A 25896-nucleotide genomic window follows, 5' to 3' on the forward strand; every position below is an offset into this window, starting at 1 on the left:
AGTTTCGTTCTCTCTCCTTTCTGAGTGACAGAGGATTTCGCTTCGCCCCGAGCGACGTCACACTAAGGTGGGAGAGCGAGCGCATTTTTGCTGCCTTCATCATCCAAAGAGCCCACACTGACAGCCAGCGCGGCAGAGACGCCTCTACCTGCAGCCGGTGAGCACCGAGAATTACCGAAACTTCATCCGGGCGTCATTTGAGGGCGAGCAGAGAGGGGCCAGCGGGGCTCCGCGCCTGAAGACATTTGAACTGTTAGACGTGTGTAAGCGCTCCTCTTCATCTCTGACTCTGATATGACAGTTTGTTTTTTGTTTTTTAAAGTAAAATGAGTCAGAGCCGAGGATCCTCACGAGTGGAGCTTTTTCGCAGTCAGATAAGACTTGAGTGCTTTCGGGATTCGTCCTCGGTCCGCCCTGGAAGCATGTAACGTGCTGCGACAGATGGGGCAAAACGACAATGAAGAGGTTAACCACACCTTTGAAAGCGGACATCTCTTCAGTAGCCTCTTGACCAACTTTGTTGCGCATTAAGATGCGCACGGCCGACGAGGAGTTGAATTTTTGCGCTTTTCTTGACAGTGTGTAAGCGCGCCTGCACCGACTCCAGCCGCAGAAAGCAAGCAGGGACTTCCTATGTATTTAAGAAATAACTCGGTGCTGGCTGAGATCGTCACTCTGAACTTTGGTGGGGAGTCTCTTTGAGGATTTCAACATGACGGCTCGTCTCTCGCGGATCCAGCTGGCTCTCTTCTTTATCTCGCTTTGTCCAGTCAATATCATCGGACTGTGGTGGTGAGTTTGCATTTACTACCACGTGTTTTTCGCTGTCTGTCTCCCGTCAACCCAAACCTTCGCGTGATTTCTGCTCACGGTGGTGCGTAATCCCGGTTTTCCTATTTATTTTAAATCTAAATGAACACGGTCGCTATAAATATATATGCGCAGTAGCATAACATTAATAAGTGATTAATGATTAGCACATTTCCCAGCAAACTACCCGAACCCAAGAATGCTCAAGAACAATCAAAGGTGTTCCCAGAGTGAGAGACTAAACCTGAAGAGAAGACAGGGAGGTGTGTGCATTTCATTGCCTGCAGTGATAGAGAGGACAGGGAGATTGGTGGATGTGGTGTTGATGGTATGTGTGTGTGTCTGTGTGTGAGAGAGAGTTCAGAGGGAGGAATGTCAGGTGGCCCTCTGGGCTCAGTGGATATGTCATCATAAAACAATCCCTATAGGCTCAGCTCCACAAGGTGTGTGACAGTTGGACAGACAGACAGAGAGACAGACAGCAGATCAGCTGATAAAATATTTTCTCTTGGTGAGGGTCTGTCTTACTGTTTCAATAGGAATCAAACTCTCTCTCTCGCTCTCTGTCTCTCTCACACACACACACACTTTTGTAGTGTTTGAATGTGCAGCTTTGTGATTTTTTTCCACTTGAATCCTCCCACTGTTCATTCACAGCCCAGTCAAGGTCAGTGTGGGATGTAGTGTCATGGAAGCTCTGTGAGTTTATGTCCTTGTATGACTGGTAGATAAAGCTCCTCCACTTTGCCATTTTTCCATCTTACTGTAGAAAAATAGGTTTGTGAAGGTAATCTGTGAAGATAGTCTGAATTAATTCGAGTTCCCTTTGTTAATAAAACATAAGAGTCTCTGCTTGTCTATCCACAGGCTGCACTGTATCTGTTACAGTTGTGAAAGTGAGCGAAAATAAGAGGGAGAAGAGAGAATGGGTTCAAGTGTTACTGGTATTTTACATCCAGTACAACGCGTGTCCACAATCTTAAAAATGCCCAAAGGTGTTTTTGTGTGTTTTCGAGTCGATCATAAACATACAGCTATGTCTCAGTCGGGTCTGGCGCTGCACCGTGAAGCCCAACAATGTTTTCTTTAACATGTTTTTTTCTTTTTACTGTAATAACTAATGTGTTAAACAGTAATTTGATGTCAGCTCACACTATTAATGCAGGTTAATAACAATAATGCGTATACATCTTCATTACCGTCTCATTTACCGGCACATCACAGTTTTCCTGTAATGTAAGAGACAGAGGTTCTTTTTTAGGCTTGGTGTGTCTGTAGGGCCAAAACAGAGTGTTTATTATTTAGCCAGCAAAGTGAATGCCAGCCAGAAAAGTGCTGATCTTTTGCTGAACTGTGCTGGTACCCAGCTGTGGAAGGAAAGAGAGAAAAACAATGTCCGTACAGGGTCAGCAGTCTGTTTCATCGCCGTGAATTCATCGCTTTATTTGGGCTAAATCTGCTCATCTCAGTGCAAATCAGTAAGCGAAAGAGTTCTGACCTGTGTTGCATTTCGGTGATGTTGATGTCACTGTTCGGCTGGCAGCGTGGGACATTTGTTTTAAATAAGACTGCAGATGAAGAGAATCAATTTGAAGAAATCAGCTACTTCCTTTTTATCCCCACTGACATACGCTGTCATCTTCTCTTACTCGCTCTCTGGGCCACTTACACACTTACTCACACACAAATGAGTGGGCACATATGCACCAGCACATACACAGAAACACACACAGTGTGGCCAACTGTGGAGCAGCGAAACCACACCTGTGGATTGCTCTCCTGTCTGCCAGGACAATGATTCTCTCTGTTGAAAGATGCTGTTCATACCATCGTACGTCTCTCTTTCTCTGTCTCCTTCTGAATGTCTCTGTCTCCGTATGTCTTTTGCCGTACTTGTCTTTTGAAGGAAAATGCCTATCACACAGATAGGTTGTTGATGAAGGAAAAGCGAGAGCTGCAGTGAGAGACGAAGAGTGAGCGAGATGAAATGCTGGGAGATAGCTGTCCTTTCAGTGCCTCTGCTGATTAAAGCGCTCTAATCATTTGGCCTGAGAGCAGAGAGCAAAGCTCAGAGACTCAGACACGAGTCAGGAATGTCTTTGCTCTCCTATACTAGTTTTGCAGTGCTGAGCAGGGCCAGCTTTGTTGTGTGTCACAGTCCTGAATCGGCGGACAGCCTGCGCTGAGTGTGCCACAGGTGCACACACACACACACACATACTGCATGTGTGTGTGTGTGTGTGTGTGTGTGTCAGCACTGCATGCACTCCAAGATATACAGACATACTTATTCAGTCACACATTATGGTGACTATATACATATATATATATATATATACGCACATATGCACACAAACAAACACACACTCTTACATACTCGCAAGAAATGTATAGTGAGGACTGCCATCATCACCACGAGAGAGTTTCATTGTAACAGATCTTATCTTGTCTGCTCGGGTCCTGGGCTGAAAGCTGAACGTGTAATCAGGACCAGGCAGATGGGTTAAGATAAACATTAAATGACGATGTGGGTTTGGCTTTATGTGCAACAGAGAACTGACATCAAATTGTTTATGTGTGTGTTTCAGCATATATTTTTGTAGACATTCAGGCCAGCAGTATATTATAACATCAGAAGAATGCAGAGCAGAGGGCAACGACCGTCCAAGAAATGTCTAAATATCCAAGAATCGAGGAAGACGAGCGAATTTACGATTAAGCGGCGCATGTTAGGACCTCCTTAAAAACAGGAAGAATACCTTTGAAGATACACTTTATTTGCTATCCCAATTAATGGAACTCATTATGTGTCATCACTGCCTTGATTAATGCTCAAATCAGGCAAACAACACCTCCAAAGACAAAAATGAATTTAGACTACCTTTACAGACAGATTTGTCCGACATAATTAACCAAGCTGAGCACTTTTAGTGCCTAAACAAACATCTAAATGATAACTCAAAAAGAAAAGAGTAAGACTAATCGTCCAAGATGGGACACAGACGCAGGTTTCCTGGGTAACAGTCCGGGAAATGACAATTCCCCATCTGAATGCGGACTATTTTATCTGCGAACATTCTTGTGTGTGATCTGCACAACTATGATGATTTAATCAGGTGATACCTGCACACAAAGCCATATGTGCAGGAGTGATACCAACTAATACCGTGCTGATGTTAGCAGGCGCTGTTATTTACTTTGATGCCTTACACATTCAGGTGTCGGATAAGAACGGGGGTTTGATTCCCGTCAGCCTGTTCTTAAAAACCGTTTGTGCAGCAAACCCTTCAAAACCTTTTACAGACGTTTAATCTGCTGCCTGTATTTCAGTCAAATATCATGGTAAAAGTTTGTTTCTCTCAACTTAAACTTTGACATGTGAATAACTGATCTGATCTAAAGATCTGAATCTGAAATGGCAGAAGCATCTTCACACATTGGCTTAGTTTATTGACAGATGTCACTATGGCAACCACAGCTCGCTTCTCTAGATGGTGGACGTTATTCTTAAAAGGAAAGAGACAGTTTAGTTGCCCTAAAGTTTTATTTTATGTGTGATCATGCCTGTGATACACAAACAGGATCTGCCTTCCATATGAGTACTGTGGAGCTCTTCCATGCAGTCATGTGACTATGTCCATATTTTGACTCAGAACTGTGTCTGTTAATTGTCACTGGGTGTGCCACTGTTGTTAAACCAGAATAATGTTTTTCTCGTGACATTAGCGCGGTGTTGTTGGTTTCCTGCTGGTCACATTTAATTGCCGTTGCTTACATTATGAGTGCTGAAACTTTTTATGGCAGCAAATGTCATCGTTTCAGGCTCGTTTCACGCCAGCATGTCAGCAGGATCGAGCGTGTTTGAAAGCGATCGACACGTTCAGGCTGAAAGGTCCGAGAAACAGCGAAGCCGAGAACCAGGAGCTCGTCTTGAAATTGAGTTTGGGAACAGCATGTTTGAATTTGCACACATTTACATCACATATGAACCGTTTCCTCCTCTGTCTTTGTTTTCTAACGAAGCCCAGCATCTTGTTTCCATTTTTACACTCCTGCCGACCCTTTCCCTTTGTCTCGCTCGCTCCGGCGTCTCAGACTAGCGCTTGTCGTGACTGTATTCATCTGCAGCATACTTGAGGGATTAAGGAGGGATGAAATTCACTCATTCATGGGTGGAGTGAAAAAAAGAGAAAGGCCCAGTACAGCACAGCTCCACAGTGGCGTGAGATCTTTAATGAGATATGAGGTCTCTACGAGTGCCAGTGTTGAATCTCTTTGTGACCTAAAAATAATATAATTATTATATAATTGTTGCCATTGTGAAAAACTATCAATCCAAGACCTTTGATCATGTCTGACACTATTTTCTAATAAAGAGTACAAAGAAAGAATCCGCCGTGACCAAACTGCAGACAAACTGTAAATGTTTAGCTCATGATTGGACCAGCTGAATATTTGTCATAGCAGTGATAGTTTTCCTATCAGTGCCTTTGATTTGAGTACTTGTGATTCTCAGCCTTGTTTTATCTCCGTCTGCTGCGTTTCTCTGCCTGTGCCCGGCTCTTTATCTTCAAGAAGAACTGTTCATGCGAGACAGTGTTTCCTCAAAGCTGCTGATACTATCAATGACTGAACTTCCCTCTCAGTGTTTTGCACTGCGTTATCTGCTCAGGAGCTGTATCATAAATGACTGACTGAAGAACAGTGGCACTTTGCATGAAGAGGATCTGATTACTTGCCTGGCTTTGAAGTTCCTACTTGGACGTGTATGCGAGCTTTTATCTGTGTCTGCACTGTAAGTGCACCTGCGTGGATCATTTTCACTTTTCCAAAGCAATTTTCGTGACATTACAAACATTTTTTTCCTGCTTTTTTTTTTGCACTTTTTGGATCCACGGTAAAGCGATTCCAGAGTCTCCCCTTCCTCACACGGACGCACACTATAATGTTTCAGTCTCCAAACAAGGGCAAGAATGCCGGGCACTTACACCACGTTGATCCCATCATTCAATTAATGCACCCCATTTTTGGGTATATCTGCAGCAATGTGCTCTTCCACCTGAGTTCACCTCACTTCCATCATTCCCACTCTCCTCGTGCCCTTTTTCTAAACTTCTAAGTCTGATGAGCCCACATTACCCAACCGATGTGCAGCCAAAATTCAGGCATGATTTCTTCCTACTGTGTCACAGCGTTGCACGATCGCGCTTTGATGTATCCATTTATGTCGCTCCTAATTGTTAAAACTTGCAAAAGCTTCGAGTTAAATTAAGTTTAGCTTTGTAATGACTCTCTATTTAGGTCGTGCCGGGGCTTGTTTCTGCTTGTCGAGAGCTAGTTAATTATTATAATTATAGTAAGGTATACCATAACGATTGTTATGCAGCTGAACACGGCACTGTGTTGCATGGGGGGAACTTTATCTCTCATATCCAGCTTAGTTTAGGAGCTTTGCTATCAAAATAATCCATATTTATCTCACACTGGGCTTTCGTGCTGCCACTCAGGGTTGATTTGCGCTCTATAAAAAGCTGTTCGCTCCCATTTAAGGCCAGCCTCTCTCAAAGGCAAATTTCTTGTGATTGGCTGCCCCTGGCAAACAGAAGGATAGAGCAGGAGGTGCTGCTCTGCTCACAGCTAGAGCTGTTTGCCTGAGATGCCCATATCTGCCATAGATGGTGAGGTATCTCTTTGATAAATGGATGCATAAGCATAAAAATGTCAGACCGACCATTTAGACAGTAGTCAAAGTCTGAGCTCACAGGTGTTAAAGGCACACACATATATGTATATATCCTCCTGGCTACTTTTTTATTCAAATTTGTCACACTCGCATGTTTCGAATCATCAAATACATTTTTATATTACACAAAAAGAAGAAAAGTAAACAGTTTTTATTAAGGGAAAGAATCTATTCAAACCTGCCCGCTCTGTGTGAAACAGTAATTGCCTCCTACAGGAGCGCCTGTTTAAGGTCACCTCAGTCTGATTTAAGTCCACACTTTGACTCGGCCATTTGAAAACCTTCATTTTAGACTTGCTGCAATAGTCCGCTTAAGCTTCATGTCATGAACTGATGGTCGGACGTTCTCCTTCAGGATTTTCTGCTAGAGAGCAGAATTCATGTGGTCCAGGTCCCGAAGCAGCGAAGCAGCCCCCGACCATCACACGACCACCACCGTGTTCGACTGTTGCTGTGATGTTCTTGTTATGAAATGTCTGATGCCAGATGTAACGGGACTCAAACCTTCCACAAAGTTCAGCTTTTGTCTCGTTGGTCCACAGAATATTTTTTAAAAAGGTCTTGGAGATCACCCAGATGTTTTTTGTCATATGCGGGACGAGTCTTTGTGTTCTTCTTTTTGTTCTTTTATTGTTGAATCATGACCTCTGACCTGAGCCTGGTGAGGTCTGCAGTTGTTTACATGTTGTTCCGGGTTCTCCTGGATGTGTGTTGGAGTAATCCTGGGAGGTTTCTGCACAGTTCCAAGTTTTCTCCATGTGTGGATGTTGGCTCTCACTGTGATTCGCTGGAGTCCCAAAGGCTTAGAAATCACTTTGTAATACTTACTTGCTGCTATTTGTGATCTTTTAGCCCCCTTCACTTTGTCGGACAGATTCTATTTAAGTGATTTTTTTTAATTCAACAGATCTGGCAATAACCAGGTTGCTGTGACATTGATCTCAGTTTTTAAAAAATGTGGTTAATCAAAGAAAACTCAGGATTTAACAAGAGGGAGAGTTACTTTTTCCCCACACGGCCAGGTAGGTTTGATAACTTTATTCCCATAATAAAGAAATCAGTATTGAAAAACTGCATTTTTTATTTTCTCCAGTTATGTTCTTTCCACTTTAAAATGATCTTGATGATCTAAAAAGTTAGAATTTAGGAAGGAGGCAAACACTTTTTCACTGTGTGTATAAATACAAGTACAAAGCAGACTGCCTCGTGTTGGTTTGCTGTGAGCAGCGGCACAAAGAGAGAACAAAAGACAAGACGCTTTTTTAAACAGATCAAATATTACAAAAATCGTACTATGTCATATATCATGTGATAAGACTCACTGAAGGGAAAGCAACAGGGTTGACAAGTTCCATCCGAATTCCTCATCAGCCCTGATCTCACAGGGGAGACAAGAAAATAACATGAATGCATTTCATAAAGTTAGCATGTAATGCATGGAGTAGTGTCGTGTATAAGAGTGTCAGGTGGAGTAATATGTAGTAGTGAACGAGCGATCCTGGTGCCAAATTTATCCTTTAATAATCGAGTTTCCTTTTTAGCCCCTCTGGCTCTCTCTGGCTCTCTCTGGCTCTCTCTCCCGATATCTATCTATATATTTGTTTGTGAGGCTCCAGCTGTCTGTGTATTTTTCGTATGCCGTGGACAGAACTCAGAATAAAACTCCAGTGCATTCACTAGTTTTACGGGTCTCCCATTATAAAAACCACCCTGGTTTTTGCGAGCTGCTGACAGAGCGGGCCGCGTGCACGCGACGAGCCCTCTTGCAGACATACGCACCAACGAGCCTCTTCCCTTTCTCACAGCTACGTAAGCCCAGACAGACTGCAGAGACATACACCTGCATGCATAGACATAAATGTGACATTTATATCTTCCTCGCTCTCTCACACATGCTTCCCGGTGGCAGTGGGTAGATAATAAGTGGTTTTTGGGAGGGAGTGTATGTTGCTAAGTATTTTACCTGTACCTGGTAATTAACACCTACACACTGTCTGTATGTTTCAATTATCTGTGGGATCACCACACACAAACACTCATTGTAGCCTCACAGCTACACTGTTTACACAGAACACCTGTAATGAAAATACAGCATTGTTTCCATAGCAGTGTTTTCAACACACACTAATCAGAAGTAATCACAGAAGAAATGGAAGAATCCCACAGTTGTGTGTAGATGGCATGCCAGTGCACTTTCAGCGTATAACATGACATTCGGCTTTTTCCCATTGTGCTCTCTGTATAATGGATGATTATTTGGGATTAGGTGCTTTAGAAATGTATTCTTCTGCCATTGTAACGTAACAAAGTCCCGGCGGTACCGTATTAGGTCATTTTGCCTCCAGGCCTGCCTTTCAGCAAAGAGGCTAACACGAGCTTTCTTATGTATGAAAGGTACTTTTAATTCTGTCGTCCGCTGACATGTTAGCCTGCCATCTAAATTATTATATCAATCTAAAAATAGACAAAAACATGCAAACGGAGCAGGAACGACCGCAGGAGCGTGTCCTGGGTATCAGACCGCCAGCGGAGAGAATTGGCGAGAGTGTTTGTTCTGCTTCTTAAAACAAACTCTCAAGGCAGATGAATGATATCAGGAGGTGCTATTAACAGGGACGAGGCTGAATGAAAACTATGGGTTGGCCTTTTCCTCGCCCTCGCTTTCTGCTTCCCTCCCTATTTAATTGTAAAACCTCAACTTATGAATCACATCTGCTGGGATCCAGGGACAAAAAGCATGAAAAAGATGCAGAGGAGACATGGAGTAGGTGTTCTACATAGGATAAATTGGCAGCAGGCAGAGACGAGAAAAGCAAAGAGTGGAAGTAAAGTCATCTCATAAAGTCACTTTCCCTGTAGTGACACTGAAGTGTCCACAAATGCTGGCAGTGATTCCACGTGGCAGAGCCAATTCCCCCTTTCCCATTAAGAGTTAGAATAAACTATTTATCTGTATTATATACACTAATCTGTCAAAGCTGCTCAGGACCATCACAGTTGTATTCATCAAATGCAAGAAATATGTATATACATATTAATGTTTTAAATATTTAAACTTCATGAAGCGAGCTTGATTTATTTTCCCACACATTTAAACATTTTTTTCTTCTTCTTTTCTGTAATATAATATGTGCAGATTCCTTGAAGGAGCGCTGCTTTGAGGACTCTGTGTGGTTTAAGCAGCAAAGCTCTTAACGTCTCTAAAATCTACAGAGAGGCTGTATCGTTAGGAAATCTAGAAAGACTGCCTTCTGGTTTACCAAAATCAACTTAAGCAGCATCAAAATCAGCTGTAAAGAGCCATCCAACTACATGACTTCCAACTCTTTGAGGACCGCACAGTTCCTCCGAGCGCAGTCCAATAACAAAATCTCAACTTGCCAATCTGACATCAGAGGCAGGATTCCTCTGGGAAACTATGCTGTTGTCTCCCACGTGCTGATTCAAGAAGCACATTGTCGCATGGCTGAGATGTGGTGGGTAGAGCTGGCGAGCCGAGGAGCCAAAGAAAAATCTTCTTCAACTGATGATTGCAGAGTTTCCCGAGTGACAAACTAAGCCGTGTGAACTCTCCATTGTTATAATGCTGCTTAGAAACCATTCTTCTTCTTCTTCTCTAACATTGTTCAAACAGGGCGGTGGGCAGTCCACTGGTCATGGACCCCAACAGCATTTGCAGGAAGGCAAAGCGCCTGGCGGGGAAACAGGCTGAGCTGTGCCAGACTCAGCCCGAGATCATCAACGAGGTGGCCAAAGGAGCCAGGCTGGGCGTCCGGGAGTGCCAGTACCAGTTCAGGTACCGCAGATGGAACTGCACCAGCCACCACAAATACTTTGGGAAAATACTTCAACAAGGTGAGTGACGATGCTCAGCAAACTTTGTCTGCCTCTTCTTAGTAAAATGCATACAGTCTGAAGGAGTAGTTGGAAGTATGCACGTATGAGTTAAATAAGAAGATTTCAATCACTCTCATGTCTACCTGGAGCTACAAGCCTGAATTCAAGCAGCACCTTTAAAAGTGAACGTGTGGTTAAATGTGGTCAGGGGGTGCTTAAAAAGTGGAGAGATTTGTTTCTGTACGTAGCTGATGGATCATCATGCTATCGAGAATCTGAAGCTGTCGTGTCTTCAGCTGGGTTAGGGTTATAGCCGGTGTCCTTGCATCAACTTGAGGTCAGAAGCCTGCCTGATGGCACTCGAACAAACAAGGGCAGCTGTTGTATGTCTGAGGAGACGTATTCACACTTGACTGACTCTCCTCTTCATCAGATTGGGCATGCCTGAAATGATCAGCTAAGAATGCCTTTTCTCTTAACATCTTTCCTAAGATCTGACATCTTCCTCCAACTCTTTGAAGTCTGTAATATAACTGATGCAGGGTCACTGCTGGGTCTTCTGCAATTACTGTGTTGGTTTTTTCTCTTGTCTGATTAGATTCATAGAGAGTTTCTTGTCTCTCCTTTGACTTGCATTACAGAGGACCTTTATCTTTGTGTTTAGTTAACAAATACGGCACATGTATTATTCATTTACAGCAAAGGAAACACAATGTGCCAAACATGTCATTAAACTTGTTTTTGGGGGAAGATGTGCAAAATGAAGTTTGGCTCTGATGTGTCATAATTCTAGATAGTAACATACTCGAACTGCATGATTGTCATAGATCTCCATTAAAATCCAGTAAGTTTCCCTTTTGGAGCACTTTTGCTTTCATGTGGCCTGACAGCAAGAAGTGCGTCCCATCTAGATGAAGGTAAACACAATAAATATTTGCATCAGGGGGCATTTTTGTTCCTTTCAGCAGAGACAAAATCAAAATAACTAACATTTTACACGGCTGAGAGATTTCAAATACCCATTAGATGTGTCAAATATGTTTACTCACCCCTACAATCAACACAGACGACCTGTGAAACATAAGTTTGCACTTCAGTTTGTGCTTTGGGAGACGTTTATGTTTCTTTTAACTTTAATAACTTATAATTATAGATGCAATAATGCTCTCGATACCTTCTCTTGTTAAGCTCTACAGCTCAGTAACAGTGTGACATCAGAAAAGCCATTTTTCAGTAAGTAATGAAGGTGGACCAAAGACTGTTTTTTTCTCATATATGAATTTATGACACCAGTCTTGTTCGTGTCCTGGACAGAGAAAGAAAGGAGAAAAAGAGAGAAGGAGAGAGGAAGGGAAGAGAAGAGGGAAAAGGGCAAGAATCTACCGGTAGGAGACAGACTAGCAATTAATCATGAATTCCTGGCTGTCTATAAGGGAGGCCAAAGTGCTCCCCTGCTTTAAAGCCTTTGTCCACAATTACCTGGATCTGCTCTAAATGGCTGTTTATCATAGACTAGTAGCAGTACATGTCAAAATAAAAGTGCCTTCATATTTAATGTACTCTGGCTGTAAGTGGTTTGCTTAACCTCATTGACCTCTATAGTTCTGTAACAACACACTCTTACAGAAACACTTTCATGACGCGAGTTTTTATTTGCAGAAAAATGAAGGCTGCATTTTGCACGATTTCTGTCAGCTCACGTGCAACAGCAGCGCAGAGCACTGAAAAGGGTTTGAAAAGGGAAGCTGCCTCGACTCCTTTGATTGCATGTCTCATTTTGTGTCACTCTCTGCTGCTGTTTTTGTGGCAGCCAACTCATCTTCCCCCTAAAAAAGCAGCGATTCACTGCATGCATCGTGTTTTGTCTTCCTCAGTCTCTATTTGCTTTATTCGCTTAGTTTTTATATTTTTGTTTTACCGATGGTTACTCCAGCAGCCGACTCACTGGGCACTGTTCAGTACTGTGAGTTTTCTCCCAATGCTAATGATTCTTACTAATCACATTTCATGCATCTGTGCTGCAACAGAGTCCTTTTTCACGTGTACAGTGGAAAGGTGTTTTACTAACTGTTCTGTACTGAGTTAAACAGGCTTCTAATCCTGTTTAGCAAACAGTCTAAACAGCAGTTTAAAGACCTGAGTGATGGCATTTGTGTATTTCTTGCTGTGTTTGTGAAAAGGATTTATCTTGAGCAGCATCGCTGCTGTACGTCAACATGACTCTCTGGGGGAAAAAGAAACGACTGTAGCTGCAGTCAGTGGAATAAGAGCTTATTATTTTGTATTAATTATTTTGTATTAATAACTGTGCAGCAGCACGCGCGCGCGTGTGTGTGTGTGTGTGTGTGTGTGTGCATATAATAATGAAAACTATTACTCTGTACTTCTGGGTGTATGGAAAGAAAACAACACATATACTAAGGATCCATGGTGCAAATGTTTACTTTTTGATTTGCGTCAAGCCAGCAGATGGAAGAGAGACACTGAAGGTGTCTGTGTGTGTGTGTGTGCGTGTGTGTGTGTGTGTGTGTTTATATAATAGGGGTTTTAGCTGATTTCACAACATTACTGAAACACTGCCATTTCAAAACTTTACTGCGAGACGTCTGAATGAGTGAACACGTTGACACAAGGGCCAACCTGTCCTCACTCCCGTCTCATCACAGACTGAAGCTCGGTCAAGAACTGTATACTCTGTATTTTAACATATTGGCCACCTTTTTTGTATCAGGTGCAGGGCGCTCTGATTAATTTCATTACAAGTCACTCAACATGGGAAATCGGCATCATAGGATCACAGGCAGATGTGCTCTGCGGGGTCCCAGGTCCCTGTGAAGGAAAAGCTTTTTGCAGATGGGAAAAGGTTGCCTTGCAGCATGCTGTTAATGCTGTGAAACGCTGAATTTTAACTCAGAACACCTGTTGCAAAACCTAACCAGAAGGCTTTTAGTGTCTAAATTTAGACAGGACTAGAAGACGGGCCTGTTTTCTGGCTTGGAAGACAAGTGAATACAACATTTACTACCTCACCTCCCTCCTTACGTCGGTCGTTAGTGAATGTGTCCACAGGTAAATGTTTGTTTGCTGCTAGGGTACAAAAACCATCTTTTAACACAACAAGAGCCACGTTGTCTTAAAAAAGTTTTGTCCTGGCATTGTCAGCAGTTCTTGACATGGGCTTTGAGAGACTTGTGGGTGCATGAGATAAACCCTGGCAAAAACAAACAAACTGGGAAAGTACCACAGACTGGTTCACAAGTTGTGTCTAGATCTTTGCCCGTTTTAAGGCTTGCAGATTAAACTGGATTTAGTTTCAGTTATTTTTATAGAAATTTTGAGGCATCGTCTCCTGTAATTGTGGGGAATCGCTCTGCATTTCCCCACAGTATGGAGATGAACTGCATGCTGTGGAACTGTTTTCACCTGAGACTGCTGATAATGCTCAGCTTCAGAGGGTTTGTACAGAATACAGACAAAGGAAGCACAACAAACACTGTCTTTGGAAAAAAAAGGGATTCTGCAGCAGTACTGAGCAATTGTAGAAACTGGCTCTAAAATGTGTTAAAGAGTCGTTGCCACATTTGAGCATGTGATATGAAGAGTTGAGAGTGTGGATGTGTCCCAGTGGCTCATTTTGCATGTGCATCAGATTGTTTTCTTCTTGGGGCATAAACATTTTACATACACTTATCTCCCAAACAAAGACTTCTGCTTTCTTGACATCAGTCTTTATTATCCTCTCTTCCTTTATCTCCACTGTGTTCGAAAACATACAGACAATGGAGCCAGCATGGCTCCCAGTGCGAGCCAGCCCCCATACACTGATGCTGGTAATCACATAAGAGATATTCCAAATTGTGTGTGCAAAGTTGTGTGTGAAATTCTGTCCTGTGGAACGAACCAAGGCCTCTTGCTTTGGGGCTGCACGTTAATTGAGCCGCTCGTCAATCATGTAAAAATGTTCAGACCTTCTCATTAATGGTGCTTTTAGGCTGAGTCACAGATTTGATTCAGATTTGATTTATGCGATAGTCGTAGGGTCTGTGCTGATTGATTGAAATGAATACACAGGTTTCAGGATGTTTTATTTTCTTGTCAGTGTTTTTAACATTAATGAGCCTTTATAAAACCAAGCCCTTCTTGGATATGACATGCAGGACAAAAGGGAAACCTAGGGTTGTGCTCAGGTCCACTCAAGTGTGAGACATTTTGGCACGCTGCTGTCTTTCTGTCTGACATGCAAATTCTTCAAGTAGGAAAAGAAACCTTTCACAGTCAGGCACTTAACTTAACGTCACTTTGAATGTATTTGTTCTGAGCTGTAAATGTATTTGTTTACATCAGTTAAACTCTATTCAGTTTTATTTATATATTTATATATATATTAACAATAACTGTCACACCAAAGCACTTCATACTGTAAGGTAAAAAAACCTTTAACCATACAGAGAGAACCCCAACAAGCAAGCATTTGGCGACAGTGGGAAGGAAAAACTCCCTTTTAACAGGAAGAAACCTTCAGCAGAAGCAGGCTCAGGGAGGGGCGGGGCCATCTGTCAGGAGGAAGAGAGGACAAAGACACACTGTGGAAGAGAGCAAGAGAATAATAATAAATAATAATTCAATGCAGAGAGGTGAGTGAAGAAGAAACACCCAGTGCATCATGGGAATCCCCCAGCAGCCTACACCTATTACAGCATAACTAAGGGAGGATTCGGGGTCACCTGATCCAGCCCTAACTATATGCTTTAGCAAAAAGGAAAGTAGAGAGAGTGTCTGTCTCCTGAATCCAGACTGGGAGCTGGTTCCACAGAAGAGGGGCCTGAAACAAGCATTCTGACCTCCTGTGAGAGTGAGAACTGTCCAGCCCCAACATACAACTCATCTCTTCTGATATCGCAGTGTTTGGATTTATAGATACTGTTAATTTCCACACACCATATGTGATTATATCAGTTCCCCACCTCTCCTCAAACTGTCCCATCTGGGTGTTCCTTGTTTTTAAAAAGTATGAATCACTTCATGGGTAAATTCTGACAGAGTTTTTCTTTTATGAGCAGGTTCTGATCTATCATTTTGAAACTCACTCGATATGACCACAGTTCACCTAAACAAACGTTTTCTTATAGCGTGAAGTCTTAATCCTTTTTAAGCTTTGCTTGACGTACCTTATCATGTTTGTATGATGACCTCTAAAAGATGACAAAGTGATTAAAATAATATGTGGTAGATCCTGCAGAAGGACTTTTTTGAAATCGAAGCAGACGTAGACAGGCCCAGACACCCACCGTGGCAGGGAATTTGTTTGGAATTCATGTCTGCGAGGAAAATGTGAAACAGGGTGCCTCAAATCATCAAATTTTTGATAGCTTCTTTTCCTTCTCTCCCTTCATTTTCTCCTTTAATCCTCCTGCTTTCCCCCTCATAATGTATGTTGTCTGCTCATTTTTACAGAGAGGATATTTTGCCTTGTGCTAGTTCAAACTGAAATGTGTGAAAAACATGTCAAACGACACTTTTCATGTTCAGTTTTTGCCGTGGAGATTTCCTCTGCTCAGCGTCGTGCTTTGCAAGCACAGTTGATGACATCTGGATGGCCTTTCGGCTTGTTTGGACACAGCACGTGTTGCTATCACCATATTGTACTAATGATTTAAGTGCTGCTGTTTCACACATGTGTTTCTAAATAGTTGCAGGGATGCTTTAGAGATGACACATTTTAATTTGAGTACGTTTGCAGTTATAACCTTCTGTCGAATGGTAGGAACAAAAAGGTGTGGTCTGCTTAAGTTGTAACAGGGGCCTGTAGCACACACACACACACACACACACACACACACACACACACACACACACACAGACACTGGTACAAATGCTGCATGTCCCGCCTCACATATCTAATTCTCAGCTTCACTGAGCTGGTTCCAATATTTTCCACAGCAGCTCTTCACATAACTGAAGACGAGCAAACTATTGTGAAACGTCAAATGCTTCAAACTGCATAAAACAATATTTTTCACACACAAACTTTTACGAGTGTGCCTGCACTGGAGACATCTCTCTGTGTCTTACAGCTGGTATTGATATCAAGGCTCGCTGGGGTGTGCAGGTTTTGTCGCACGCCACCCAGTCTGTTTATGTGTGTGTGTGTGTGTGTGTGTGTGTGTGTGTGTGTGTGTGTTACCATTCCTAATGAATCCCATTCAGTGAATCATGCGATATAGAGTTGGCAGTGTTGATAGTGGTGACTGCACAGCCGTTGCCTTCCAGCTCCTAGAAATAAAAATGCTTTTGCTTCATGTGAACTCAGCATACAGAGGTTAAAATATGATTTTTCCCAGTTGTGATTATCAACCAGATGAAATGAAACCTCCAAACAGAATAGCATCCCCATCAGCTAGCATTTGCTAACATGCTAAAATAGTAAATATCACATATAGACGTGTGTTGCCATTAACTTATGATAATATTACCTCGCCGTCCTGCTAACGTGTTCAACTGTAAAAGCTTGGTTTTGTTCTTCTTTCCTGAAGATCGACATTCAGAAGGCCAATCATTCATGTGGCACTAAAGACGACTCGCTCCTAGTAAAAATGAAAAAAGAAAAGCAGTAAGGTTGCATAAAAGTAATTAGAGTGCTCAGAGTAACGAAGGAACGTGTCTGTTCAGCAGCGTTACATGCAGTATTCTTTGGGTCAGAGAGGAGGTCGGTCTCACAGGGCAGTGAGCTGCATGGGCTCTGGCTGCACACTACATGGTAGCAGCATCAGTGTGTTGTTATTGCTTGCCATAAAAAAAAATCAGGCAAACATATGAATCTTTTTTATTCCAGTTTGTTCTTCAACAAACATTCAGTTTAAAGTAAGAATAAGAGCAGTGTTCGCGTGCATTAGCTCACAGCAATTTTTTATAGCTGCTCTTTTTCTGTCAGGTGATGGACAATAGCTGCTCTAACCCCGGATAAAGACACGCTGATCTGTGGGTGGCAGAAATGCTGAAGCACCTGGGGGGAGACAGACGATCAATTTGCAGTTGTAGTTGGGCACCAGCAGTGTTAAGCCATGCACTCGAAATAAACCAGCAGCTGTGGTGTGTGTGAGAGCTTGTGTGTACGATTATGTTGGCCTGAGAGAGAAATAGCCATCATCTCAGCACCACAAAGCCAGTGACACTTCAGTTGTAGTAATAGAGCAGGACTGAGAGAGAAGCGCTCTTATCCTGTTCCATGGGGCTGAGATATCGACGGATGGGATTCAGAGACAGATGTCTGGAGGGATGCTTGTTGTTTTATTGTCCTGCAGCTGACTGTGGAGCAATACTGACCACTTAATGAAAAATATGTGTCCAAATGTGTAATAGCTATTTATCCATGAATACATTTCCACTGTTAGGATGACTTCCTGTAAGTGGAGTTGATGAAAAAGGTAAATGCTGTTGTGAATCCCCAAATTTGGATGGTTGGACTTAAAAACTAAACTCATCCGACCCAAAGAGCATGGCTTCATGCACATATCTTACATGTATGTAAGGCTTTTAAAGTCTCTGTATCAGGTGCGATGTTATCTCTATAAATTTGTTGCAAGTCTGTCAGCTGAGGTTTGAGCAACCATCAGAATCAAAGAAGTTGGACGCCAGGTTTCCAAAGTGTTTCTGGTCAGGTTTGTGGAGTCAAATGAAGTTTTATGGCATCCAGCATTTTACATGAGAGACATAAGATTTGAGATTGTACTTTTGTTACTACCTATCAGCAAAATCAGCTCTGTATTTACGGAGAATCACCCATATATGAACACTTACTGCCGTCGGTATTCAGAGGTCACCAACTTTCAGCAGAGTCAGTCGCTACAGACCTCCAAACTTCGTGTGGCCTTCAGATTAACTCGAGAACAGTGAAGCTTCGTGGAATGGGCTTCCAAGCTTCATCCAAGCCTTACATCACCAAGCACAATGCAAAGCGTCATATGCTGTGGTGGAAAGCACGCCACCGCTGCACTCTAGAGCAGCGGAGACATGTTCTCTGGAGTGACAAGTCACCATCTGGCAGAGTCTGGGTTTGGTGATTGCCAGGAGAACAGTACTTGTCTGACTGCACTGTGTTTGGTGGAGGGGGGATTATTGTGTGGGATAGTTTTTCAGTAGTTGGGCTTGACCTCTAAGTTCCAGGGAAAAGAACTCTTAATGCTTCAGCATACCAAGACTTTTTGGACAATTTTGTGTTCCCAACTTTGTGGGTTTGGGGATGTCCCCTTGCTGTTGCAACATGACTGCACACCAATGCACAAAGCAAGGTCCATAAAGACATGAATGCACTTCTGGAAGAATGGTCAAAAATTCCCATTAACACACTCCTAAATTGTGGAAAGCCTTCCCAGAAGAGTTGATGCTGTTATAGCTGCAAAGGGTGGGCCGACATCACATTAAACCCTGTGGATTAAGAATGGGATGTCACTCAGCTTCATATGCGTGTGAAGGCAGACGAGAGAATACTTTTGGCAGTATAGTGTGTCTGAGATCGAAACGGCACAGAGAATTGTCCCCTGGGGAAGATCTTGCGAAAGGGGGACTGAAGATGAGGAGAACTGTCCCATTGCAGCAGAAAATGATCAGCAGGAGCTGTAATGCTTGATGCCAGCGTACTATAAGGACACCGATGTCACCTGTATTCAATCTAAAACTCACATCCAGAAGAATTAGAATAGAAAATGTGTATGGCGTATATTTATACAATCCTGTATTTTACATGTTTGCAGTGGGGCTGTATAAGTTGTCATTATTATAAATTCCTTCAAACTTTGGTAAAAGTCATCACATGTCATCAGATATCTGTGGAATTACTCTTTGTTAGCATTTTTGTAATGCTGCATGCAGACTCAGTAACCTGAACCCCCTCTTTTGCTTGTACCTGTTACTGTAGATATCCGGGAGACAGCTTTTGTTTATGCCATCACAGCCGCTGGCGTGACCCACTCTGTGACGCAGGCCTGCAGTATGGGAGACCTCCTGCAGTGCGGCTGTGAGGCCACCAGGAACAGACCGCCTCCGAAGCCGTCCTCTTCTGGGGACGGGGTCAAGTGGGAGTGGGGGGGCTGCGGAGATGATGTGGAGTTTGGTTATGAAAAGTCAAAGCAGTTTATGGATGCCAAGAGGAGGAAAGGCAAGAGTGACATCAGGACGCTCGTCGACCTGCACAATAACGAAGCTGGCAGACTGGTAAGCAGTTTCTGTATTCTGTTCAAATGTAGTAAAAATGCACGTTTCACCTGCTGATAAAGTTCGACAAAGGTGTCGGTTGTCCATCGGAATGCTCTTTTCCATTCCACTAACATGCGAAAAGAGAAAGCCGCCGCCTCCAGCCATATTTGTGTCGTGCCGTAAGCTGATATTCTAACAAGAATCGGGTTTCTGAAACAAAAAAAGAAGAACGTGCCACATGCTTTGTTTTCAAGCCTCGGAGGCAGCCTTTCTACTACCATTGTAGAAGTTAAAAGTTCCTCTGTGTTGTGAATTACGACCATGACGGTCTTAACGTGCTACCGGGAGAAGAAGGAGCAAGTTTAGTTTGGTGTTCGTCTATAAGAAGAAGGCTGGCAAATCTTCCAGATCACATTTCCTTGTGCAGCGTTGTCGCTGTTCGAGTTCGTTGCAGAATTGTTGACAGATGCACAAGCAACACAGAATTATAAAGTTCACTTTAGTTGGGGTCAGCGGCAGGTAGAGAGGAAGAGAGGAGGGTTTTTGGGATGCAGTCCAATTGTAGCATTAGTGAACAAACTGTTTGAACATAGGAAGAAACTTGCACACAAATTCCCAGAGGTTGAGAAATAAGCGTGCTGCGATGCGCCCAAATGTCTGTTTATGTGCATGAATGCATGTCTACTTTTATACACATTTGTGTGCGTGTGCGTGTGTGTGTGTGATGGGTTAATTATGTGCATTATAAGTGAATGATCTGTTGTCAAGGCTTGTTAGATGTAGGAAGGCCAGAGGCAACGTGGAGGGAGAGGGGGGCTGGGGAGTTAAATTCCTTCTGAATAGCGTCTGCTTTTATCTTACCTATCTATCAGTGTGTGTGTGTGTGTGTGTGTGTGTGATCCAGGGCCTTTGTCTGTCATATATCATGAAAACACAATAATAAATTCTTCTTTGGCGAAATTGTCATTTGTCAAAAGCAGCTCGGCTTCACTTCAGGGTACAAGTTAACTGTTTTTGTCCTTCTTTCTCCTTGATAAACCCTCTCCTCTTCTCTCTTTTTTCACCTGTCTGTCCTCTTTCACCTCTCTTTTCCCCTGCACCACCCAAAACCATAAACCCACACCCTCCTCCCTCTTTCCCCCGTTAGGCAGTAAAGCTCTACATGAGGACTGAGTGCAAGTGCCACGGACTGTCAGGCTCGTGCACACTGCGCACGTGCTGGAAAAAGATGCCGCATTTCCGCGAAGTCGGCGACCGCCTGCTGGAGCGATTCAACGGCGCCTCCAAGGTGATGGGCGGCAATGACGGCAAGACCCTGATCCCTGTGGGCCAGAATATCAAACCTCCGGACAAGCAGGATCTGATCTACTCGGACGAGTCTCCGGATTTCTGCCTCGCAAATCGAAAAACAGGGTCGCTGGGAACAAAGGGGCGTATATGCAACAGCACGGCCATGGACATTAGCGGCTGTGATTTGTTGTGCTGCGAGCGAGGCTACCGGGAGGAGACGGTGGTGTTTGAGGAGAACTGCTTATGCCGTTTCCACTGGTGTTGTGTTGTCCAGTGCAAAAAGTGCATGGTTCGAAAAGAGCTTAGTCTCTGTCACTGATGAACTAAAGTTTAAAGTAGTCAAATTACTTTGTTAATTACAACTACTTATGTTACTTTTTGAAGTTCTTCCTTTAGTTTGGATAGTGTGAAAGGTGGAGAGGATCTCGAGTTTCATGGTTATCAAGCTCAGTCAGAAGTTGAAACAATGGAAACAATGCCATATCCTCCTTCCACCTGCAGTTCAACAACATTGCTTAACTGGAGACATTGCTTTTATTCTGCAGGGTAGTAAGAAGATTAAGGACCTCACTATGGCCCATATTCCATTCCAGTGCTCACAGACTTGCTGTTATCTAACGGTGTAATGCTCATAGACTTGACATAAAAGATGGACGTAGCCTCCGGATCTAAAGAGTGAAGTAAATGCAAAAGTGTCTGAAACCTGCTTTAATTCCAAAACTCAGCAGGGGGCAACTCCCCTGTATGTAATGACTTTATAGACTTGGTTGCTGTTTTCAAGTCTTCTTCAATCAGTTTGTAAACGATGGGCTCATTTCAGGTAAAACTGACAGTAAAGCAGGACATGGTCCTTTTGCGAGTGACAAGTCACCCCCATATGAACATGCCAATGGGGAACGTTTTGGTGGCTACACCCATCTTTCATATATATTCCGTCTTAACAAGTGTAATCATATTCTTGAGTTTGCATTTACCAAAACCTGTGTCTCAGTTATTGTAACTGCAGCGAATCCACATAGTAAGAAAACAAAACGATGCTGGTCTTGACCCGTTGTTCTGCTACTACATGAAAAGTGCAAAAAAGGGAAATTGTAAGCCGTTGTTATAGTTGCAAAGATGCTGTTAACACCATGCTTTACAGGTGCGGACTTGGCTCGCCAGCAGAGACTCTTATTTATATAAAGATATGATGACTACTTGCTTCTGTCTGTCTCTCAGAAGCACTTTGGATACAGCAGCTGCCACGGACTTCCTCATCAGCTTGGCAATAAAACCTGGTCGGCTGTTTCTCCTGAACCAAAATAGAAACCTTTTTTTTGTTATCAAAAAAATGTATATGATGCATTTTGTTTATATATTATGATATACAGGGCTAATAATAATAATAATAATAATAATGCACTTTGGATGTTAGCTTTTATTTGATACTGTAAGTGCATGTGTGTGTGCGTGCGTGTGTGTGTGTTAGAGAAGGTGTGCATTATTGTGTTTGTGTAGGTTGGCCAGTTATCATCATATCCTTCAGTGTATATATCTATAAGTTGCTGTCTGATGTTAAACTGCAGTATGCTGGTTACTGAAAGCACACCCCCTCTGTCTCTGCGCGACACAGACGAGGCCTTTTTCTGTTGTTTCGTTCCTCTTCAGCAGAAATACGTTTCCCATAAACTTATCATATCATCTCATTTACACTTTTTTATTATCCGGCTTTGCACAGCAAGTATACTGAACTATAACACAACGTTGCTTCACTTTGTTCTGTTAAGGTTTTTGTGTTTGAGTGAGGTTTCGTGTAGGATACGCAGGATCTTATCTCACCATCAATAATTTAGAGTCAGCTGGTTTTAGCGGTGTATCATGGCTCACCTCTGGATGCTTCCTCGTCACTTTTATTGTCTGCTGTGTGACACACTTTTACAACTTAACTGATGGTTATTCTGTAAGTCCATTTTGTAGTTAATGTTAACCACTTAAGGTCATGATAACAGCTGTCACAGTAGTCCTTAGTGTTTTTGTGTGAAAGGAGCCAGAGCACGGCAGTAAGGCCCGTAAATGAAGCATCACACCCACTGATGCTGCATCTTATCACCACAGGTGTTGGTTTGAGAATTTCCCCTTTTTCAGTTTTTTAACACTTTTCCAATCAGGTTTGGTGGGAACATAAATCTTTAAAAACATTTCAGCGATGTCACTGTAACATAATTCGACCCATCTTTAACCAGCAAAGCTCAGACTCGTTCATCAGTCATTTATTTAAGTGAGTTTTGTCCTATTTTGCTTTTGATTTCCATCTGCTCCTCATCTCTGTATCCAGCAGAAATGGTTGCATACTTGGATGTTACACTGCAACTTCATTAAACATGAATGCCTAAAGAGATTCAAGTGGCTCGTGACTGATGTTAAAGACACCGTTCAAAACCAGATATATTATCATTCCTTTTGATAATTAAGTTACTTTGTATGTAGTTGGACAAATTCGTTATTAAAACTATGATCACACTTTTTAGTTTCGGTATTTCCACGCAATAAAATAGATCTTACTGATGTTTTCCTTCTACAGTGATGTAAGTGTGTTATTTGGACCCAGTCTCTCACTCTGAACACTAGATTTTGTGAGAAGCAGCACAAACCTGGGATTTATACTCACTAATGTCACTGCTTTGGGTGTCTGTCACCTTGTTTATCAGACTTTTACAAGCTCTGTTTCTACATCAGCATGAGGTCAAGTTAGGTTTTCACATCAGTGATTCACTAAACCTGACCCTTTGTATTAGATGCTCTGTGGTACTCATAAAGAGGAGGTATATATCATTTGGGGGCATTTATTCTGTAGAAATGAGACGACAAGGAGGCCAAAAAACGAAAGAAAGAAAAGTGGGCCTGTATTAGTTTGAGCTGTACAAGTTGACACAAGTTCATATTTTCCAGGAATTTGGTGGTGCAAAAAACTCGGGCCAGAAGTTGTGTTTAAGAAATGGAAAGGTAAGCCAAGAGGAAGAAAATGCCATGGGGCGCTCGTCTCTCCTCCTGTCCCCGTCCACACTGCTCTGCCCTCTCGTCCTCCTGTATTAAACCTGCGCTGGCGTTCAGAGCAGCGCGGCCAAAGCCAGAGAAAATAGACAGATGAGCAGATAGATTTATTGGAGCATTGGTATAAATAAAGTTGCCTGTCGACATCTGTGCGCATGTGGCTGCATGCGTCTGTCTTCGTCAGCGCGTGTGTCCATTTGCGCGCGTCTGCACGGGTGCGTAGCCAGGTTAGAACGGGTGTACTTTTCCATGTGACCCTTTGAATGAAACAGTGCCTTCAGATTGCAACATCTTCCCTCACGGGAACGAGTTTTGTTGATGCTAAGTGCTTACAGACACACACAAAGCATTAATGAGGGGTTGCCACTGTTAATGGATTGACAGTGTTACTCTGCAGACAGTCATTCCCATACATCACTCAGATAAATAGTGTCCTGTCATTGCTTATCTGCTACAATGGAGTCTTGGTGGTCTGCTGCTCTTATTTGCCGTACATTTAGCACACAAAATGAGTGTTTACTTGCAGTAAAACAGATATTTGGAGGCATGAGATTACATAAAAATGCAAAATGAATGGGCCGCTGTAGAGAAATGAGCGATGAGCGAGGGAAAATTAATGAACAGAGGAAAAAAAGAAGGGAAAGGAGAGACTGAAACAAGATAACAAAAGTAAGAAAGCGACACAGAAAAAGAACTTGGAGGTAACTCGACACTATAATTCTCCTCCATTTGTGTGAACTCTCCTCCGGTCCTCCATCAATCTAGCAGCGAGATGTTGCTTACGCAAAGGGCACATCCAGAGATCGGCTCTGTGTGGGGCTTCATCTGATACCAACAGCCATAATTACAGGAATGGGAGAAACGCAGAGAAACATACTTAAAGCAAACTGAACTCACTAAACCTATTTGTATACGCACAGCATTCATCGTGCTTTCAAAATGCACAAATCTGCACGCACAGTCTCAGTGTGTTTGGGAGAGACAGTGATCTTTATGAGTTAATGCAGGCCCTGGAGGTGATGCCTAAGTCCCACAGCCCACCCAACTAGGCTGCCAGTGCTCAGAGATTTAATAGACCATTTTGTGCACATCACTTACTCACCTTTTAGGTAAAGCTCGCCTGGGGACTCCTCAACGACATTTACTGTACAGCTAAACACATCGAGAGCGCGTGACATGAGTAATCTTGCTCAGGGTTGTTCCTGAACATGAAGTGACTGGAGTGCTATGTTAAAAATAAATTCCTTGTCAGATAAAGCTCTGCTAGAGTGGTTTCTCTCCCGCCCTTTAAAAAAAAGTATTTTGGCAAAATGACCCTATACTCCTTGAAAAATATACTATATGAGAAATTATGTGTGCTTTTCTCATGGAACCTGCTATCATTGCAACACCCTAAAACAACACTTTCTTTCTTGAGAAACACTCATTGACCCACATCATTGTAGTGGGTGGATAAACATTAAGATGACCTCGCGATGTATCTTTTGCTCATCTCGCTCCTTCACCACCCACTCCCCTAAATCTCCCTACATCTGTCCCGCATCTCTGTTGCTTCCTCTCTCCGTCTCTCTCGCTCTTCATCTCTCACACACTCACTCTCCTGCTTGCATGTGTGCCATTTATCAAACTCTGTTACCGTCTCTCTGCCCCTGTCTTCTCCTTCTTCTCTGTTATCTTGGGTTGTGAAAACATGGCTGCCAGAAGTTGGTGGGAGACAGAAGGGGCCTGGTGTCTGTTCCGACTGCCTTGGCTCAGAGTCGGGTCCTGTGTGAAGACCAGGCAGGACTCTTTCTCCCAGGACAGAGATAATAAACACGGCTGTTTGTACAACAAAAGTCATGAAATGCCTTGATGGGAAGCAGGTTAGCAATGTGCTCAAACATGTATATTAGCAACTTGTGATCAGTATACACAGAATCCTTTCCATTTGTCTAATGAGGGAGAGGAACGAGCAACAAAATCCCAAGACATCCCCCGTCTCCAGCTTAGTGTTT

General features: G+C 42.9%; 1 protein-coding gene across 1 annotated transcript; it reads left to right on the plus strand.

Annotated features, from left to right (window-relative positions):
• wnt6b (wingless-type MMTV integration site family, member 6b) lies at window positions 1-23249 on the plus strand. Its single transcript, XM_005450404.4, has 4 exons — window positions 1-792; window positions 10188-10408; window positions 19305-19600; window positions 20730-23249. The coding sequence occupies exons 1-4, from the start codon at window positions 713-715 to the stop codon at window positions 21189-21191; spliced, it is 1059 nt and encodes a 352-aa protein (XP_005450461.1). The 5' UTR covers window positions 1-712; the 3' UTR covers window positions 21192-23249.
• The last annotated feature ends 2647 nt before the right edge of the window (window positions 23250-25896 follow it).

Source organism: Oreochromis niloticus, linkage group LG16, assembly GCF_001858045.2.
Source record: "Oreochromis niloticus isolate F11D_XX linkage group LG16, O_niloticus_UMD_NMBU, whole genome shotgun sequence".
Taxonomy (NCBI): Eukaryota; Metazoa; Chordata; class Actinopteri; order Cichliformes; family Cichlidae; genus Oreochromis; species Oreochromis niloticus.